The sequence below is a fragment of the Watersipora subatra genome, chromosome 3, assembly GCF_963576615.1.
Source record: "Watersipora subatra chromosome 3, tzWatSuba1.1, whole genome shotgun sequence".
NCBI lineage: Eukaryota > Metazoa > Bryozoa > Gymnolaemata > Cheilostomatida > Watersiporidae > Watersipora > Watersipora subatra.
In genome coordinates this window covers 72726684-72744096 of record NC_088710.1, presented here as the reverse complement: position 1 = coordinate 72744096, position 17413 = coordinate 72726684, and the positions used below count along the sequence as shown (strand labels likewise).

The window sequence follows — 17413 nt, the reverse complement described above, 5'->3', positions numbered from 1 at the left end:
AATAAGGATACTGACATGGCTAGCGCAATGTTGGTATCCTGCACACTCCTCAGTAAAGTGAAATATAAAGAGGAATATAAATAGAAGGAATTGATCAGTCACAATTGTGTTTTCACTAGTGTTCTCGACTTAAAAACTTGTAGAAAACATTAGGAAGGTAATTTTGTACATTGATTTGTGACATCACATTACGATATTCTCTGTCCACACGACCTAAAACCTTTTGAAGGTTTAACAGATTTTGTTGCGCATGAAGTTGCTGCTAAAGCCTTGTCATTGTATGATTTAGATATTCAATAAGTTGAAATAGAATTATAGACAGAAGCTGTAGACAAAATTATAGATGAGGTTGCAGATTCAGTTATAGACATAGTTATAGACAGTAGTAGATATAATTATCGACAGGGTTTTAGATATAATTATAGACAATTATAGTTCTTCTGTTTGCTTTGCTCTCCATCTAATCTATCCTTGGTCTTATTCGCTTGTGTGTCTGTATCCTCAGTTTATAGTTAGATGAAACAAAATGAAGCAAAGGGGATTGAGATAGGAACTTGCTAATTATGTTGCTTATTGCATATAGCTGCGTTTCTAGCTTGACATAACTGTTTATGACAGGCACTGTCGATGATATTGCTGTCTGCAATATAAAGCCATTTACTGACAAGGACTTCCGTGTTCGAAGTCTGGCTGATCGAATAAAAGACATTAAATTTCTGCAATACTTGTATCCTCAAATTCCAAAAGAGACTGCATTTGGTAAATACTGGTCTAGCAGTGCTGAGGATATGACATTACCTGGAGAGTACCAACAACACGTCCTCATTACTCAAATGTAAGTCTTTAATCCTGTTGTACTTGACTGAGTCATATGGAACAAAGTATTTCATGTGAAACATTTACAACTTACATTGCATTACATTACAAAACACTCATAACAAAATTGTTCTATATGTAACACTTGGATATTCTATGTGGCATATATTGATAGACTATTTTAGATTACACGTCTTATACAAAACATAACTGCTCATAGTGCATACAATATAATTGTGTACACAATCATTACATATTTGATGGATAACTCAGTGTAATGCTTAGTGGATGTCCTGGCAATTAACATGTCTATTAACAATAAACACACTACATAATTCTATGTATAGCGACGAGTAAATATTAAGCCACTAGCTGAATGCCCAGCATTGCCTGTGCAATGCTGGGCACAGGCAACGCTGGGCACAGGCAATGCTGTGCAAAAAGTCCTTGCACAGAAAATTTATTTTTATTCAACATATAACAACAGCTATAACATATAACAACAGCTATAACATATAACAACAGCTATAACATATAACAACAGCTATAACATATAACAACAGCTATAACATATAACAACAGCTACCATTCTAACTTTTAAACTTCATATCATGAAAAAAGTGTTTTTACAGTTCAAATAAAGTAAGAGAAAAATTGAAACAACTGTAAAGGTGTTTAAATGTAAATGTGAAATAATTTTTCATTGCTAATACTTTATTACTAAAACTTTATCGCTATAACTGGACAGTGAACAACAGACAGACAGACACTGAGATTTATATATAAACTAGTTGAATACCCGGCGTTGCTCGGGTAATAAAAAAGTTTTTGTACAGAAAATTATTTTTGTTTAACACATACAGCATTTAGTATTTTAACTTTTATATGAAGCTGTTTATTTATAGATTTGAATATTTATAGACATATCCATATCATTACCACATGACCTAAGAGGTGAATGATTGCATGCTCTTTTCTTTGGAGGCATTAGATTATGTGTAACTTTTCAGAATACATGTATTTAACAGATCAATTTAAAATAAATACTAACTAAATATGGAAGTATTTTGTAATTGAAATGTTATTAGGACAATGTTATTAGGACAATTATATTAGGACACTGTTATTAGGACAATGTCTGACAAAAATGGTTAGATGATAAATTAATAATAAAGGACGATTGGAAACCAGCTAAGTGATAATAACAGGGATAGGAAAATTAACATTGTTTAAACTTAACGTTCATAAAATTCAAACTATATTCAAATTATGTTTAAAAAAATGCAACTCTGAAATAATAATTATAATAAAACGAACTTTACAAACTTATATTCTAAACCTATAAATTAATACGAACTTTATAAATGTAATAATTATTTATTGAATATAAAAAATAACATAACTTATATAAGAGAAATAACTGATAATTATAACCTTACACAATAGTACAGTAAAATAGTAGACCTACTGTAACTACGGTATGTTTGTTTTAAAATGGGAAATCAATCATGAATCAGAAGGTTGTTGAATTCAAAGGAAAGATATGTAAGCTAATACGCAAAGCGAGCACTGTAATTAACTTTTGTGTAACACGTGTGTAACGGACTCAATACTCGTCTGTTGAGAAAAGGTAATTGCGCATATTAATATGCTATATCCATATTAAAGGGAACATTATATTAAAAGTAGGCAATATTCATACAACCAAAGATGTTTTAAATAGATCTAATTGAAGATCACTATACAGTAACTTTAGTGTATTTAATGGTTACGATCTGCAAGAAAAATAATGTAACATTACAGTGTACTACGTGCAGTATCCACCGCAAGGAGTTCTTACCTTTGAGACATATATAACATGAAAGTTGAATTTCGCTTAAATGGATCTAGCTTACAAAAACGTACTCAAAGCTAAGTTTTAGAATGTAATTTACGAAACTAAACTTCCAATTTGTCATCGGCTAAGATTTTATCAACTACATGTACATGTATCTGTTTTCGGATTCATTTTCACTATAACTTACACAGCTTAACGCTTAACACCTCTTTTATGCATTATTAGAGAGATTTTGGCAAGTGGCACATTGGCAATTTTATCAATAATCAGTACAACCACTGCCCAATTTTAATTTCGAGATAAATTTTTGTTGATATCATATGGTGAAAAACAAATTCGCCCTAATAACGAAAAAGCATCGAGTTTCATAAAGTTGGGCGAAAAATATTCTATAACAAGGGCATCGTAACTAATATTCTATAACAAGGGCATCGTAACCCGTTGCAGTGTGTCAATTAACACGTCATCTAGCGTGTTCAATCGAAAAAATGGTATACAGTATATGATAAGAGTGATGGAATTGCAACTTGAGGTTGCAATCTTCGTGAGTTCAAATCCAGCACGAAGCGAGCTTTTTGTTCCAAAAGACAGACAATGACGACGCCGACTGACAACAAACTTTGAAATTTATATATATATATAAATAGATAGATATATCTTATATAGAATTAGTCATAATGTCGACAGATCAGTTAATATTTCAAACCTGTAATATAGACATCACAGTATCGAAGTGAGCTGTAATATAGACATCACAGTATCAAAGTGAGCTTTAATATAGACATTACAGTATCAAAGTGAGCTGTAATATAGACATCACAGTATCAAAGTGAGCTTTAATATAGACATTACAGTATCAAAGTGAGCTGTAATATAGACATTACAGTATCAAAGTGAGCTGTAATATAGACATCACAGTATCGAAGTGAGCTGTAATATAGACATTACAGTATCAAAGTGAGCTTTAATATAGACATTACAGTATCAAAGTGAGCTGTAATATAGACATCACAGTATCGAAGTGAGCTGTAATATAGACATTACAGTATCAAAGTGAGCTTTAATATAGACATTACAGTATCAAAGTAAGCTGTATTATAGACATTACAGTATCAAAGTGAGCTGTAATATAGACATTACAGTATCAAAGTGAGCTGTAATATAGACATCACAGTATCGAAGTGAGCTGTAATATAGACATTACAGTATCAAAGTGAGCTTTAATATAGACATTACAGTATCAAAGTAAGCTGTATTATAGACATTACAGTATCAAAGTGAGCTGTAATATAGACATCACAGTATCGAAGTGAGCTGTAATATAGACATTACAGTATCAAAGTGAGCTGTAATATAGACATTACAGTATCAAAGTGAGCTGTAATATAGACATCACAGTATCGAAGTGAGCTGTAATATAGACATTACAGTATCAAAGTGAGCTGTAATATAGACATCACAGTATCGAAGTGAGCTGTAATATAGACATTACAGTATCAAAGTGAGCTTTAATATAGACATTACAGTATCAAAGTAAGCTGTATTATAGACATTACAGTATCAAAGTGAGCTGTAATATAGACATTACAGTATCAAAGTGAGCTGTATTATAGACATCACAGTATCAAAGTGAGCTGTAATATAGACATTACAGTATCAAAGTGAGCTGTAATATATACATTACAGTATCAAAGTGAGCTGTATTATAGACATTACTGTAACAAAGCGAGCTGTAATATAGACATAGTATCAAAGGGAGCTTTAATATAGACATTACAGTATCAAAGTGAGCTTTAATATAGACATTACAGTATCAAAGTGAGCTTTAATATAGACATTACTGTAACAAAGTGAACTGTAATATAGACATAATCAAAGGGACATAATCAAAGGGAGCTGTATTATAGATATCACAGTATTAAAGGGAGCTGTATTATAGACATCACAGTATCAAAGGGAGCTGTAATATAGACATTACAGTATCAAAGTGAGCTGTATTATAGACATTACAGTATCAAAGTGAGCTTTAATATAGACATTACAGTATCAAAGTGAACTGCAATATAGACATTACAGTATCAAAGTGACCTGTAATATAGACATCACAGTATCAAAGTGAGCTGTAATATAGACATCACAGTATCAAAGTGAGCTGTAATATAGACATCACAGTATCAAAGTGAGCTTTAATATAGACATTACAGTATCGAAGTGAGCTGTAATATAGACATCACAGTATCAAAGTGAGCTTTAATATAGACATCACAGTATCAAAGTGAGCTGTAATATAGACATTACTGTAACAAAGTGAGCTGTAATATAGACATTACTGTAACAAAGTGAACTGTAATATAGACATTACAGTATCGAAGTGAGCTGTAATATAGACATCACAGTATCAAAGGGAGCTGTAATATAGACATCACAGTATCAAAGTGAGCTTTAATATAGACATTACAGTATCAAAGAGAGCTGTAATATAGACACAGTATCAAAGTGAGCTTTAATATAGACATCGCAGTATCAAAGTGAGCTTTAATATAGACATCACAGTATCAAAGTGAGCTGTAATATAGACATTACTGTAACAAAGTGAACTGTAATATAGACATCACAGTATCAAAGGGAGCTGTAATATAGACATTACAGTATCAAAGTGAGCTTTAATATAGACATTACAGTATCAAAGTGAGCTGCAATATATACATCACAGTATCAAAGTGAGCTTTAATATAGACATCACAGTATCAAAGTGAACTGTAATATAGACATTACAGTATCAAAGTGAGCTTTAATATAGACATTACAGTATCAAAGTGAACTGCAATATAGACATTACAGTATCAAAGTGACCTGTAATATAGACATCACAGTATCAAAGTGAGCTGTAATATAGACATCACAGTATCAAAGTGAGCTGTAATATAGACATCACAGTATCAAAGTGAGCTTTAATATAGACATTACAGTATCAAAGTGAGCTTTAATATAGACATTACAGTATCGAAGTGAGCTGTAATATAGACATCACAGTATCAAAGTGAGCTTTAATATAGACATCACAGTATCAAAGTGAGCTGTAATATAGACATTACTGTAACAAAGTGAGCTGTAATATAGACATTACAGTATCAAAGTGAGCTGTATTATAGACATCACAGTATCAAAGTGAGCTGTAATATAGACATTACAGTATCAAAGTGAGCTGTAATATATACATTACAGTATCAAAGTGAGCTGTATTATAGACATTACTGTAACAAAGCGAGCTGTAATATAGACATAGTATCAAAGGGAGCTTTAATATAGACATTACAGTATCAAAGTGAGCTTTAATATAGACATTACAGTATCAAAGTGAGCTTTAATATAGACATTACTGTAACAAAGTGAACTGTAATATAGACATAATCAAAGGGACATAATCAAAGGGAGCTGTATTATAGATATCACAGTATTAAAGGGAGCTGTATTATAGACATCACAGTATCAAAGGGAGCTGTAATATAGACATTACAGTATCAAAGTGAGCTTTAATATAGACATTACAGTATCAAAGTGAACTGCAATATAGACATTACAGTATCAAAGTGACCTGTAATATAGACATCACAGTATCAAAGTGAGCTGTAATATAGACATCACAGTATCAAAGTGAGCTGTAATATAGACATCACAGTATCAAAGTGAGCTTTAATATAGACATTACAGTATCAAAGTGAGCTTTAATATAGACATTACAGTATCGAAGTGAGCTGTAATATAGACATCACAGTATCAAAGTGAGCTTTAATATAGACATCACAGTATCAAAGTGAGCTGTAATATAGACATTACTGTAACAAAGTGAGCTGTAATATAGACATTACTGTAACAAAGTGAACTGTAATATAGACATTACAGTATCGAAGTGAGCTGTAATATAGACATCGCAGTATCAAAGTGAGCTTTAATATAGACATCACAGTATCGAAGTGAGCTGTAATATAGACATTACAGTATCAAAGTGAGCTGTAATATAGACATTACTGTAACAAAGTGAACTGTAATATAGACATCACAGTATCAAAGGGAGCTGTAATATAGACATTACAGTATCAAAGAGAGCTGTAATATAGACATCACAGTATCAAAGTGAGCTTTAATATAGACATCACAGTATCAAAGTGAGCTTTAATATAGACATTACAGTATCAAAGTGAACTGTAATATAGACATTACAGTATCAAAGTGAACTGTAATATAGACATTACAGTATCAAAGTGAACTGCAATATAGACATTACAGTATCAAAGTGAGCTGTAATATATACATTACAGTATCAAAGTGAGCTTTAATATAGACATTACAGTATCAAAGTGAACTGTAATATAGACATTACAGTATCAAAGTGAGCTTTAATATAGACATTACAGTATCAAAGTGAACTGTAATATAGACATAGTATCAAAGGGAGCTGTAATATATACATTACAGTATCAAAGTGAGCTTTAATATAGACATTACAGTATCAAAGCGAGCTGTAATATAGACATTACAGTATCAAAGTGAGCTTTAATATAGACATTACAGTATCAAAGTGAACTGCAATATAGACATCACAGTATCAAAGTGAGCTGTAATATAGACATCACAGTATCAAAGTGAGCTTTAATATAGACATTACAGTATCAAAGTGAGCTTTAATATAGACATTACAGTATCAAAGTGAACTGCAATATAGACATTACAGTATCAAAGTGAGCTGTAATATATACATTACAGTATCAAAGTGAGCTTTAATATAGACATTACAGTATCAAAGCGAGCTGTAATATAGACATCGCAGTATCAAAGTGAGCTGTAATATAGACATTACAGTATCAAAGTGAGCTTTAATATAGACATTACAGTATCAAAGTGAACTGCAATATAGACATCACAGTATCAAAGTGAGCTGTAATATAGACATCACAGTATCAAAGTGAGCTTTAATATAGACATTACAGTATCAAAGTGAGCTTTAATATAGACATTACAGTATCGAAGTGAGCTGTAATATAGACATCACAGTATCGAAGTGAGCTGTAATATAGACATTACAGTATCAAAGTGAGCTTTAATATAGACATTACAGTATCGAAGTGAGCTGTAATATAGACATCACAGTATCAAAGTGAGCTGTAATATAGACATCACAGTATCGAAGTGAGCTGTAATATAGACATTACAGTATCAAAGTGAGCTTTAATATAGACATTACAGTATCAAAGTGAACTGCAATATAGACATCACAGTATCAAAGTGAGCTGTAATATAGACATCACAGTATCAAAGTGAGCTTTAATATAGACATTACAGTATCAAAGTGAGCTTTAATATAGACATTACAGTATCGAAGTGAGCTGTAATATAGACATCACAGTATCGAAGTGAGCTGTAATATAGACATCACAGTATCGAAGTGAGCTGTAATATAGACATTACAGTATCAAAGTGAGCTTTAATATAGACATCACAGTATCAAAGTGAGCTTTAATATAGACATCACAGTATCAAAGTGAGCTGTAATATAGACATTACAGTATCAAAGTGAGCTTTAATATAGACATCACAGTATCAAAGTGAGCTTTAATATAGACATCACAGTATCAAAGTGAGCTGTAATATAGACATTACAGTATCAAAGTGAACTGTAATATAGACATCACAGTATCAAAGCGAGCTGTAATATAGACATTACAGTATCAAAGTGAGCTGTAATATAGACATCACAGTATCAAAGTGAGCTGTAATATAGACATTACAGTATCAAAGTGAGCTTTAATATAGACATTACAGTATCAAAGTGAACTGTAATATAGACATTACAGTATCAAAGTGAGCTTTAATATAGACATTACAGTATCAAAGTGAGCTTTAATATAGACATTACAGTAACAAAGTGAGCTGTAATATAGACATTACAGTATCAAAGTGAGCTGTAATATAGACATCACAGTATCAAAGTGAACTGTAATATAGACATTACAGTATCAAAGTGACCTGTAATATAGACATTACAGTATCAAAGTGAACTGTAATATAGACATCGTATCAAAGGGAGCTTTAATATAGACATCACAGTATCAAAGGGAGATGTAATATAGACATTACAGTATCAAAGTGAGCTGTAATATAGACATTACTGTATCAAAGTGAGCTGTAATATAGACATTACAGTATCAAAGTGAGCTGTAATATAGACATAGTATCAAAGTGAGCTTTAATATAGACATCACAGTATCAAAGGGAGATGTAATATAGACATCACAGTATCAAAGGGAGCTGTAATATAGACATTACAGTATCAAAGGGAGCTGTAATATAGACATTACAGTATCAAAGTGAGCTGTAATATAGACATTACTGTATCAAAGTGAGCTTTAATATAGACATTACAGTATCAAAGTAAGCTGTATTATAGACATTACAGTATCAAAGTGAGCTGTAATATAGACATTACTGTATCAAAGTTTATTTTTAGCCTTTTAGCATAAGAATCACCTTAATAAATACCTTGGTCAGATTGTTAGACTGTGTACGTATGTTGCTCATGGTGAACGCGTTGGCTTTATATTTACAGTTGCAACGCTCCTAACCCTCCATCGCAGCAGCTCCCTCACGCTGCATCACCTATGAATCCACAGCCCATGTAAGTAGTAATAATTAATAGTAGACCTGTTCTTCACCATTAATCATCTTTCCTTACAGGGTAATAATAGTGGCAAACACAAATACAAATTTGGTTTTGGATGCACTACTTCATTTCATTTACCTTGCTTTTTACATGAAATATATATGTTTATCTTACACTTGTTACATGGGCTGCCCAGAGGTAATCTAGACTGTGAGCCACATGTAATATTTAATGTTATGTACTGCTCCATGAGTGAGTCGCCTTCTGGTTCATCAAGTGGATACCCCACTAATCGGTTGTTTCATTCGAGCAAAAAAATTTGGTGCCCTTCATAGCTCATCTATCTAAATCTGAGTTTGTCGTTGTCTGTTCAGATGTCTGCCTGTGCAGTTGTAGCTATTAAAATCCTGGAATGAAAAGCTCACCGCTCGTTGAATTTGAACTCACAGAGATTGCAACTGCAAATTTCAAACCATGCATTTAATCACTGAGCTATACAGTCCTTAAGATTTTCTTGCTCTTATCATATACCGTACGCACACTCTAAATGTGCACTTTTGATTATTAGCTAATATTACCTTTTGCATTTGTTATTTTTTGAAATTGTTTAAAAACTAATTTTTTGGCTACTATTACCTATTTTTTAATTTTTAAATGTGTCGTTTCAATTTCAAATGTTCCGTTACACTTATATTTTTAGTTTTTCGTAAGGTTTAATTGCTAAATCGGTAAAGGGTAATACTTTTCACGCTGACAGTTGTATTATCTCAAGTAGGAATAGCCTCTACATTCTCTCTCCGTTCGGTCAAACAAGGTACCAGACGAAGACAGTTCGATATCTCATTTTTACAATTGCACCAGTAACGGGAGGTACCAGTATCATCCTATTCAAAGTTTTGATGAATAGCTTCTGCTGGAACAGTAACCTTTTTTATACACACACTTCTATGCATGAATTGTTATTAATTCAACATATTCAGGATTTTTATTTTGTTTTCTCAGTTTGTATTAATTGTATCATTACCAAATTATCTTTTATTGTAATCATAGCAAAACAGACTTAATTTAGCTATTACTTGCTAATTATTTTACATTTACATTTCAACACTTTCATATTTGTTTAATTTTTTTTCTTAATTTATTTGACCTGCACAAAAGATTTTCTGCATGAAATGAAGTTTGAAAGTTACAGTTGTTTGACAAAGTTCGAAAACCTTTACAGTTTTATTTTTCTCTTAATTTATTTAGCCTGCCCAAAACACTTTTCTCATGATATGAAGTTTGAAGGTTAGAATGGTAACTATTGTCATAAATTATGTTAAATTAAAAAAAGTTTTTTTGCAAAGATGTTTATTCCCGGGCATTCAACTAGTTTAATATAAAATTTTCAAATTATTTTTCATTGGCTGTTTCTGGTTTTGACTGTAGTAAGTTGCTATCTCAGGCTTTGACTGTAGTAAGTTGCTATCTCAGGCTTTGGCTGTAGTAAACTGTTTATTTAAGTTGTTCCCGCTTACACTAGAAATTCCACTGTCATACAGCCCATGACCAAAATGATAATGGAAAAAGAAATGCATATTAGCGGTCAAATGGCACTGCAGTGCAATAGGAGAACTGCAATGGTAGCTGTAATGTACTAGGTGTTATTATGTACAACAAACAGCAATAATGAAAGAAAAAGATTATATGTTTATATCTCTCCCTGCAATAGGAGAAATGCAATATTAGAAGTAAAATTGCAAGCTGCTGTGGAATATACACAGGCTGGGGGGCAGTATATCATTGGTCATAGCAACCAATATCAAGAAGTTGTGATATTTATCTAGATTTCTGTATTTATATCTAAAACATTATGCTGAATTTAAAAATCTAAACAGATTTTAGCTGGTTGTCATAGAAATAGATGTATATCTATAAGATAAGGTAGGCCTATTACTTAGTTTTGCAGATATTAAAAACGGCTTGGCAGTACCGCGATATTGGGCACAGCCGCAGTATCATCAACAAAATCTTGAGAAAAATAATAACAGTAACATATTGAACACCATCGGTCACTATATACTTCGATCTTGTAAATTCGAATGATTATTCTTATAACTAAATCTCATAATTACCTTATAAAATCGAATAATTATTCTTACAATTAAATATTGTAATAATCTTATAAGAATCGTTAGAAAAATATCATCGTCATTTCCTTTACTTTCACTGCTTTGGACATCAGCTGGAATACCAAAGTACTCATTATAAGTGTCCAAAATGTCAGAGTCCGGTAGAATCGGCAAAAAAGAAACGATTACTTTTCAGTACTTCTACGTCAATTACAGAAACCTTCGGCAATTGGACAATGCCATAGACTGGTGAAATGTGCACGTTTTTCTCGTGAAATGCGCACGACTTAATGGTTCTACTCTCTGCCACACAGCCTTATCGGCGTTTCGTCAAGTTTTTTTTTGCGATTTTAGGCCAAATTAATCTGTCTATTTATGTATAATCCGATCAGATGAGTAAGGTTTAGAATATTTTCTACAAATTTCTAAGACTTGGTAACATATTTAAATAGGTTTATAGGTGTTTTGTATCGTTATTATACTTAAACGACTTCATTGAAAAATGGTTAAATTTGTTGATGAGATTTCGGTACAAGGGTTTGCGACGGTGTTGATGAATAATTTTCGTGAATTATGTGCACATATGCATTTATTATAAAGCTCCCGAACAATCGCTTCGCTCGTGTTTGGTTGTGGGATTATAAAAAGTTATTTTTTAAATGCCTTCACTATCGGTATAAGTTTTTGAAAAGGTGTTGTAGGTGTGTATAATATCTGACCTGAATGCATTACACTTATAACTGAGCTAAACAGTACTATGTGGCAGCTATTAGCAATAATCTTTAACAACAGAAACCATTTTAATAGTTCAGAAGCACACAAAATTCTATTCAAAGTAATTAAGCGTATCACGCTATTGGGAGTCCTACCTACCACTCCAGCTACCACTTAGAAACTATGCCAAAGTCTATTATTGATGTACTAATATATTAGGTATGAAACTAGCTAGTAACTTGAAATAACCAATTACAAACCTTGTAGATATCTATTTTATAACATATGCTCAATGCTACAACCACACTGCAGTACTGTTGCTACAACCATACTACAGTACTGTTGCTACAATCATACTACAGCACTGTTGCTACAACCATACTACAGCACTGTTGCTACAACCACAGTACAGCACTGTTGCTACAACTACAGTACAGCACTGTTGCTACAACTACAGTACAGCACTGTTGCTACAACTACTTGTACATTATAGGATTGTTGCTAGAATTACCACCAACAATCGCAGGAAATTAGTATTTTCAAATGGAAAAATGATTTCATACATCTAACATTAGTGAGATATAATTCTGATTGGCTATTATGAGTACAATTATACTGGTGCTGTAAAGTTAAAATAAACAATTACCATACTTTTCGGACTATTAGCCGCAACTTTTTTCTGATATTTTGAGCCATGCAGCTTATAAAAGGGTGCAGCTATTCTGTGGATTTTTCTATCACCGCTAGAGCGCATTAACCGGAATCTGCAGTTAGTGCGCCTCTAGCGGTGAAAGAAAAAACGAAACAGGGCTTAACGGCACTGTTCCGTTTTAACCAGCAAAGTTGCTGCCGTGTTAAAAAGCACCGTCCTTAGTTCTGCTGCCTATACAAAGTTGCGGCCCATGTATTGTTTTGTTATCATTTTTTTGAAAATAAAGCAGATGCGGCTTATATAGGAGTGCAGTTAATAGTCCGAAAAGTACGGTAAGTAACTCACCCAAACCTACTCATCGAACTAAATTAATTATTCATTATTAGGATACTTACATGTACATGTAGATGGGACTCTACACAACTTATTAGGGCACTTAGGTAGGACTCAACACGACTTGTTAAGGTACTTGGGTGGAACTCTACAGAACTTATTAGGGTACTTAGGTGGGGCTCTACACAACTTATTAGGGTACTTAGGTGGAACTCTACACAACCTATTAGGGTACTCAGGTTAGACTCAACACAACCTATTAGGGTACGTAGGTTAGACTCAACACAACCTATTAGGGTACGTAGGTTAGACTCAACACAACCTATTAGGGTACTTAGGTTAGACTCAACACAACCTATTAGGGTACTCAGGTTAGACTTGGACATGACTTTTATTGTTAAACTCGTTGCAACATGTTTAAAATTTTAGTCAGTTTGAGAACTGGTGGTGGTATCTGTAGGGAGGGGTACAGACTAACAGTACCATTGTTTTTATCTGATTTCTGTAAATTCTTGCTTGTAATTTCGGAATATTAGCCCAATGATAAACACTAAAATACTAATCATTATTTTAATTTTTACTCTTGTTCAGTACAATTTATTTCTGTTGCTAAAAACATGCAAATCTGTATTTAAATATGGTGTTGTTTTTATTGCAACATTTCATTCTATCAGCTGAGCATATCAATCATCAGTTTTTGTATTAATTCCAGTACTAATTAACATAAAAATATCAGAATTTCTCAATTTTGGCTGGCAAAATCACTGACACCGGTTAATTATTCCAGTTTCCATTGCTTAGGTTCATATGAGCTATGGCAAAAATAACAATAAAAATGTGTTGTCACATTCCCTTAAATGCATTATTAAACTGATGGCAGACTGGAGAAGACAACTCCACCTTCAATTACTACTTAAATCTTGAAATATGATTTTACTTTGAAAATTGTAACATTCTCTTGATTTATTATCGCTACAAACATTTTCTAGGCAGTATATTGTAGCACAGAAAGCGTGTCATTAGATGGCCTTGACCTGATTACTTTTATTTCAGTGAGGATCCTGAGAGTAAGGAGCTGCTGGTCTGATTAATGCTAACATTGAAGATCAATTGTTATTTATATCATTATTAGATACAACTGTATCAGATGTAGGTTTGCGATATCGACTTGCTGATTAGTTGAGTGGCCATTTTAAACAATGGCCCCTCTTGGCCTGTGATTGTTGTTACATCTTTAAAGTTGCAAAATAGCTTTCATTTCTTAAACTTAAAGAAATGACCACAAAATGGTTGAAATCTGGCCAAAAATATGTTCACAAATATTAAAATAACCAGATTAGTTGCGATTCACAGTGCAGGCAACTTCTTGTATTTAGATTAAAGCATGGTAGAGTTTTGTAAGCTACCAATATTATCCTGGTTATTATTCAGCACCATCCTTTACAAGTATCATGTACACAACATAGGAGTACTCACAGACTTGCCTGGATATTGGCCTAAGCGTGTTGATGTGTCTAAACAGGTTTATACATGTCATAGCTCATGGGTCCTTACATGTATATTCATCATATGTACTTTTGTAAATGCAACATGTGAGCAAAGACAGATTTACCCTGAGCAATACCCAAAACAGTTTTAGGATGCCAAACTTATTGCTACAGAAAAATAAAGGCAGTGATACTCACCAGCTATATACTGATAGATTATGTACCAAATTTTATTGCATCATTTTAAAGTTTTGTCTTCCAAAGTTGTATCTTGTAATTGTTAAACGGACATCATGTCCCGCTGGGCATAGAGTGACGTAGAGTTGACCTCGATGACTGTTAGATACCAAACTTCCCTCTGTCTGCTTTCGCCTCTCATTAGAGCTCATGATGTTTGCTTCTTTCTTTATTATTTGAAAAGGGGCTGCTATCTAATGTACATGTTATAGTATAAGCCTATTCCGCTAGTCTGGTATATGTTGTAGGGGCATTGATATGGACTATGAGTTGCACGGCGATGAGGATGTCTTAGCAAGCTTTTTGAATGAAGATTTTGAAGGGTTTTAGTGTTAGAAAATTAACAACTTGATCTTCTAGCCTCGAATATCAACAAGTTTGACATTTTTACTCGAGGCTCTTTACGTATTAGTAACATATATATAGTATATGTGTATATACACGCTAGTCAGTAAGAGTTGTCTTTCCATAACATGTATATATGTCGCGTGTTGTAATATATACAGCTTTTAATTGCTGTAAGTTGTTGTAACAAGGTACTTTCATTATTTTCTTTAAAAATTTCATTATTGCTATCATTTAAGATTTGTCTAGGAACATTCTGTATTGTTAATTTTGTTATTTCACTTGATATGCAGGGTGTTGACGATATTTTGCTACTTTCATTTATGTCACTTGTGCCATGCTTTATTATAGCATTTCTTGCATATCTTTGTGAGCGAGGTTTTTTATCAGTAGTACAGATACTCGATTTAAAATTTTTTATGTTTTGTAAATAGTATAAGAGAGAGTATTATACTGGAATGTTTTTTTCTGAAATTTTATTTTCTTTGAAAACACACTTAGTCAGGTTTTATTGCCTTCCAAATCAGTGCTGCTTTACATTTATATCAAAATTCAACCCTACTCTTAACTGTTTTTGTTTATAGCTGATCTGCTCAGCTCTGTCAATGCTCTGCAGCCAGTACAGGTAACTTTGTTAAAAATCTTGCAAGGAGAGAAGTGCTTGAGAAGTCAACCTCAACTGGTCTATTTTATATTACTAGAATATTACCGCTGTACAAACTCCCATGTAATTGATTATGTGCTCTAACTTCGAGTAGTGAGGTTTTATCTTGGCAAACATTGCAGCCTAGAAGTATTGCGTATCATGACATGCGTGCTTTCTTGTTATGTAATAGTATTTTATATATGTCATAATACACATTAACAGCATTTACCATACCAAATCAAGCAATTAAGCATTCAATATTCCTAAAGTTTGATTGCAGGGTCAACAAGTGGTATATCTGTTGCGTGATTACATTGTTAAGTCTATTAGCAGAGTTAACGAGTGCTGTGTTTGCTATCCATTTGTTGTGGAAATCAAATATTAGTGGAGACGTGTCGTGCTTGGCCTTTTGTGTATCGTAGAAGGAATCATAACTATTAGCTGAACCTGCGCTGCAGCAGATGAATGTCCATCAACAGCAGGTCAATCTACACAAACAGCAGGTCAACCTTGACTAGCAGTAGGTCAATCGATATTAGCAGCAGGTCAACTTACAACCAACCTGCTACATATCTTATAACTTGTGAGCAGCTATCTGTATTGTTTTTCCTATTTAATAAGTTTTTACTTAGTGTACGGATGGTTATGTAAATACAGCTACCACAAAAATGTACCTGATGAGTCTAAAATGTGTAATAGCCTACCTGTAATAACGGACTGTTGAAGGCAAGGCTATCTGTGTGGTATATAGACTGTTGAAACTAAGGCCATCTGTGTTATATTTTCAACTGAAGGTAAGGCTATCTGTGTTTATATTTTCAACTGAAGGTAAGGCTATCTGTGTTCTATATAGACAACTGAAGGTAAGGCTATCTGTGTTCTATATAGACAACTGAAGGTAAGGCTATCTGTGTATTATATAGACAACTGAAGGCAAGGCTATCTGTGTGGTACATAGACTTGAAAGTAAGGCTGTCTTCCTATATCACTGATAAACGATAAAGTGAAAGCTCAGGCCAAAAAAATATACACATTATATAACTGCTTTACTGTGCTAGTTGCATCATATTTTCTCAATATGCCTAAATGTACACATAATTTATGCAAAAGATTTGTGTATGTAAAATTGTATAATGCCTAAGGTTCTTCAAATTCAGGGATCTTACGCGTGTTACAGCTTGCTCTAGATAATACTACTGAATATTGTTTCAGTTAGCTAAAGTTCTAGCATCTGAATAGGGAAGGTATAACGTACACCTTCTCATTTTCTTGTACACTAACCTTTCACATTTACTCAAATGTTCCTTCATTGACAACCTCCTCCCAACACGCAAATAAGTGCTCAGGCTATGATTGCTCAATAAATTAATTTCTTTCAATATGTAACCCTTGTTGTTAGCAACATTGCTGAGGTCAAGATTGCTGCTAGTAACAATAATAGCTTATTGGCCTGATCAATACTGCTCGAACAATAGTTCTATTGTCAGACGTAGTATTGGTCACCAAAGCAAACTACTTTACGAAAAGCATTTAGAGCTGTGAAGACGCATGCTTTACCCTACATGCTGCTCGCAGGC

At 33.0% G+C, this 17413-nt stretch overlaps 1 protein-coding gene across 1 annotated transcript in view; it reads left to right on the top strand.

The window, feature by feature from the left end:
* Positions 1-16074, top strand: part of LOC137391308 (signal transducer and activator of transcription 5A-like) — a 45614-nt gene extending 29540 nt beyond the window's left edge. Inside the window, exons 17-19 of the mRNA XM_068077738.1 lie at positions 619-835; positions 9258-9326; positions 15094-16074. Coding sequence (XP_067933839.1) covers positions 619-835; positions 9258-9326; positions 15094-15175 — 368 coding nt within the window. The 3' untranslated portion in view covers positions 15176-16074. The remainder of the gene's footprint in view (positions 1-618; positions 836-9257; positions 9327-15093) is intronic.
* Positions 16075-17413: the final 1339 nt, after the last annotated feature.